Source organism: Chenopodium quinoa, unplaced genomic scaffold, assembly GCF_001683475.1.
Source record: "Chenopodium quinoa cultivar QQ74 unplaced genomic scaffold, ASM168347v1, whole genome shotgun sequence".
In the NCBI taxonomy this organism is placed as follows: Eukaryota; Viridiplantae; Streptophyta; class Magnoliopsida; order Caryophyllales; family Amaranthaceae; genus Chenopodium; species Chenopodium quinoa.
Genome location: NW_018744062.1, coordinates 2,102,985 through 2,107,886, shown reverse-complemented (window position 1 = coordinate 2,107,886; position 4,902 = coordinate 2,102,985). Strand labels below are relative to the sequence as shown.

The 4,902-nt window shown below is 40.2% G+C and overlaps 1 protein-coding gene across 1 annotated transcript; it reads left to right on the top strand.

Moving 5' to 3' along the window:
* Nucleotides 1-821: 821 nt before the first annotated feature.
* On the top strand, nucleotides 822-3,455 carry LOC110690805. Its single transcript, XM_021867691.1, has 5 exons — nucleotides 822-1,397; nucleotides 1,499-1,593; nucleotides 1,906-2,008; nucleotides 2,128-3,015; nucleotides 3,102-3,455. The coding sequence occupies exons 1-5, from the start codon at nucleotides 822-824 to the stop codon at nucleotides 3,453-3,455; spliced, it is 2,016 nt and encodes a 671-aa protein (XP_021723383.1).
* Nucleotides 3,456-4,902: the final 1,447 nt, after the last annotated feature.

The following is a 4,902-nucleotide window of genomic DNA, read 5'->3' as shown; positions in this document are numbered from 1 at the left end:
CAGTTAGTGAGCCATTAGTGAGGAGGAGTCCTAGGTTTTCCTCAGGAAGTGAATTGAGGGTAGGAAATGATAAAGGGAAAGGGAAGTTGAGTGAAGCTGCTGGGTTGGGAAAGAGGATAGCCAAATCAGAGGGGAAAGGGAAGGGTAAGGCACAAAGGAAGTTGTTCATTGATGATGAGGAGAGTGATTCAGGTTCTTCTAGTGAGGACTTAAGTGACATAGACATAGATTGGAATCCAGGTGAGGAGGAAGAGGGTTATTCTGAAGATGAGGGATTGGGTGAGAGCACTGCTAACATCCTAGGTGAGGTGGAAAAGAGTTTGGCATTGGTTCATCCTGGGTGTTCAGGGCAGGGGAGTAAGCAGAAGTTGGATCAACTGGTGAAAGATCTAGGGCAGGGTGAAGTACAGCTTCATGAAGAAGAAACTGATGATGATGAGCTGAGAAGTGAGCATGGTTCTAATGAGGACATAGATGACAGTCCTTGGTTTAGGGAGGATACAGATTTCAAGAAACCTGTTGTGTTGGTGAAAAATCAGAAGTTCACTAACATTTTGGTGCTTAGGAAAGCACTAAGAACTCATGCAATTGAAAATAGATATGAGTTCTATTTTCTACACAACAACAAAGAGAAGTTAACCACTTTCTACAGGAAGAGATGTGGTTGTGAATGGGATTCAAAGAGGAGTAAGCTTCCTATTTGTAAGTGCAGTGAGGAAGTGAGGAGGTGCAAGTATAAGGTCATTGCAAGGCCTTTGTTCAAGAGTAGTGCTTAGCAAATCCAAGATCTGAAGTTGGAACACAATTGTATGAGGAGAAACATGAATGCCAATGTTACAACAGAGTACTTGGCTGAGAGATATGTGGAAGAGTGGAGAAACAACCCTAGTTGGAAGATAAACAACTTTAGGGATAGGGTTTTGAGTGACTTGGGCATTAAGATTGGGTACTACAAGGCATGGTTAGCCAGGGGTAGGGCTAAATTCATGATATATGGCTCTGCTTCTGAACAGTATGCCAGAGTTTGGGATTATGGGAAGGCAGTGCAGAAATATAGCCCAGGGACTGTAGTGAATGTGGTGGTTGATGGATTGGATAGGCCAGAGCCACCACTATTCTTGAGGATGTATGTGTGCCTTTCCCCACTGGTAAGGGGTTTCTTAAAAGGCTGTAGGCCTTTAATAGGGGTGGATGGATGCCATTTGAAGGGCTCCTACCCTGGTCAGATTCTGGTGGCAGTGGGAAAGGATGGGAACAACAGCATCTACCCCTTTGCATGGGCTACTGTAGAGGTGGAGAACAAAGAAACTTGGTGCTGGTTCTTGGAGTGTTTGAAGAAAAGTTTGGATGACTTGGCAATGGGAGGTGGCTTCACTTACATGTCAGATAGGCAGAAGGTTAGTGAACTATCAATTTAGTGACTTTTTGTGGCATTTATTTTGAATTGACTGTGTTTTATTTGTTTACTCACATATAATTGTCATTTTTGTGTTTTTAGGGCCTTCTTGAGGCATTTGAGGAGGTGGTGCCCTTTGCTGAGAAGAGGTTTTATGTGAGACACATATGGGCAAACTTCAAATTACAGTTCAGAGGGTCCACATTCAAAGAGTTGTTTTAAAATGCTGCTAGAGCTACAATATGGGTATGCTCTGTTCTTTGTTTGTTTATTAGTATGGAATTAGCTCATTTTTTGTGGTAAATCCAGATGTGATTAGTTTATAAGCATAACTTTGTGGTTAGTTTAGTTGTGAACAGTTTGTGACCATCTAGGTGGTCAGTTTTGGTAAACAAGTTTGCTGGCTTAATATGGGTATGCTGACTTTGTTTGCTGGCTTAATATGAGTATGCTGACTATGTTTGCAAGCTTAATTTGGGTATGCTGATTTGTCTGTTATGTTCTTGCAGTATGTTAGCTAATATATGCCCTGTTCTATTTGTATGCTCAGTTTATGTGTTATTTGTTTGCTCAGTTTGTGAGGTCATTATGAATGCTCATTTTGTCATTAAAGTATGACTGCGCACTGTGTTTGCTCAGTTTGAATGCTGAGTTTGTCATTTTTTGTGGAAAATCCAGATGTGATTAGTTTATAAGCATACTTATATGTAATTGCTTTGCACTTATTGTAGGCTGATTTTGAAATTGCAATGGAATCCATAAGGTTCCTTAGTGAGGATGTCTATGAATATCTTGACAACATCCCTGCTCAACATTGGTCTAGGCATGCCTTTTCAACTAATTGCAAATCTAATATGCTATTGAATAATATGTGTGAAACCTTCAATGCTTGCATTAGAGAAGCTAGGGACAAACCTATCCTAACCCAAATGGAATGGTTAAGGAGGTATGCAATGAAAAGACACAATGACAAGTGGGAGGGTGTGAAAAAAATTCAAGGAAAAGTCATGCCTTATGTGACTAAACTGTATGAGAGAATGGAGAGGGTGGCTAGGCACTGCATAATGCAGGTCTCTAGGGATGACACTTATGAGGTCAACCTCAATTCAGACCAAGTAACTGTTGACCTTCAAAATAGGACATGCACATGCTACCACTGGCAATTAACTGACCTCCCTTGTGTGCATGGATTTTCTTGTATATTAGACAAGAGAAGTGATCCAGAAGAGTATGTGGACCACTATTATACAAGGGAGAGATATTTAGAGGCATATGACTTGCCAGTACAGCCTATGTCAGGTCCCAAACACTGGGAAAAGATTCAACTAAGGGAGCCACTGCCACCACCTGTGAGAGTCATGCCTGGAAGACCTAAATCCAAAAAGAGAAAGAAGGAAAAGGGAGAGGGTGTAGCAGATGCTGCTGAGGGTACTTCACAAAAAAGGCAGAAGAGATGCCAAAAATGTGCTCAATTTGGACACTATGCAAAAACTTGCTCCAATATGCCTGCAGAAGTGAAAGAGCCTTCTTCCAAGCCTAACTCTATGGGAAAACCTGCTGTAAACACACCATGGGTGGTAGAACAGAGGAGAATCAAAGCTGCAAGAGCTTTAAACAAGGTTATTTCTGAAATTTTTCTCATTTATGTGTCATTTAGTTTGTTTTTCTTTGTCTTAATTTAGTATACATCCCCTAATTTTTGCAGACTACTCCTGGAGCATCAGCAGGACCTAACAGCATTGCCAATAAGAAGTTCCCACAAGAAGAGGCTAAGAAGAAGGTTGCTACCGCAGCAAAAGCTTCCTCAACAGTTGCTGCAGCAGCAGCATCTCAAGGAGCAGGAGCTGCTGCATCTCAAGGACCAAAGGCATCCTCAAAAACTGCTGCAGCAAAAGCATCTCAAGGAGCATCAGCACCCTCACAAGCAGCACCTTCTCAAAGGCCTAATACAAGGTCAAGGCAGAGTGCAGGAGCTGAGCCATACCTCTGCAGCCAAGCATCAACCACAACAACAGCAAAAAATACTACAGCAACAAGGCCAAACAAGAAAAAAAATTAAGTGCAATTTCTGAAAATTGTTGAACCTATTTCTCTGACAGTATCCATTATGTATTCACTTTGATGAACTTATATATTTATTAGTCACTTTTTGGACTTAGTCCCTTGTAAGTAGACATATTTATGTATATATGATATGACTCTATTTTATTAGATAAATGAAGCACATATATTTGAAGGCCAATATTTTTTGAAATTCATACATACATAAAGTGCAATATATAACTTAAGTTCAATACAAACCACAAATACAACTACAATTAAGAACCATACATAATTAGTAGGAAAATTAGTATCACCATACTTAGACATAAGACCCTGGAATTCATCACCCTCCCCTAAACAAGTTTTATGACAACACAAACTCCTAAAACCATAACAAGTACACAAAATACAACAACTACAGTCAACTGAAGCCTGTCACCACTACCATTGTTTCCTGTCATCTTCTTCCTATCACCAGACAAGGCCTTGCATTTAGTCTTCAATGTGTCAACTTCATTTAGCAAACACCTCCTTTGCCCAACAAGATCATCAACCTCCCTTTGCAAAGAATTCATCTCAAACTTCATTAACTTCTTGTCAAGAGTGAGGTTGTTGATTACCTCCCTTTGCCACTCAGTTTGCTCTAAGTCAACCCATTCAAAACATTTGCAACCCCTTGTCTCAGTGTTTGGATCCCAAAATTTACAAGCCTTGAACTTGCGCCCTGGATTCTCCCTCGTCCAAGATGTCAGCCTTGCTAGTGGAAACCCACAGTTACACTTCTTCAGTTTAGAGGGAGATTCAGTATTGTAGGACATTATGACTCCTGCAAACATCAAACAAAATAAAAATAGGGGCATTAGACAAAACACACTACAACAACAACAACACCACTTAGACACACCATGCATCACACAAACCTTGTTAAACTGGTGGCTGAGCACCATTATAGGGATAGCCAGGGGGTGGCCAATTCCCATTCTGTTTCTGCCTAAACTCCCAAATACAATCTGCCAAGAACCCAGGATCATCAGTGGTGCCCACATGAATGGTGTAGATGTCCTTATTACCAAGCCTCCTAATCATTTTGAACACATCCCCATCATCCTCTAAATCCCTATATTTCCCTTTATAAATGTACTGGAATCTGGGAAACAAAATATCTATAGATCCTTCTACTGATCGTCCATTTCACGCAAACGGTCTTCCCACTCTAAGCATTTATCCATCAAGTTGTCTTTACCTATTTCTACTTCAATGTCAATCACTACACTCAAGAACTTATATCTGAATACCACTCTATCCTCAGCCATTCTGCAAATAAAAATACACATATGCAACAAAAAACCCCAATTTTAGAAATATGACACACATGCAACATTAATTTCAATAACACCAAAAATCCCCAATTTAACCAAATTAAAGAACCCTAACTTTTCTACAGCATCAAAATACAAATTACA

Excerpts from the sequence above, each read along its gene's own strand:
- LOC110690805 (XM_021867691.1), top strand. The coding sequence starts at position 822 with ATGAATGCCAATGTTACAACAGAGTACTTGGCTGAGAGATATGTGGAA. Across the intron at positions 2,009-2,127 it reads ATGCTCATTTTGTCATTAAA|GCTGATTTTGAAATTGCAAT; the intron begins GTATGACTGCGC and ends CACTTATTGTAG. Across the intron at positions 3,016-3,101 it reads CTGCAAGAGCTTTAAACAAG|ACTACTCCTGGAGCATCAGC; the intron begins GTTATTTCTGAA and ends TAATTTTTGCAG.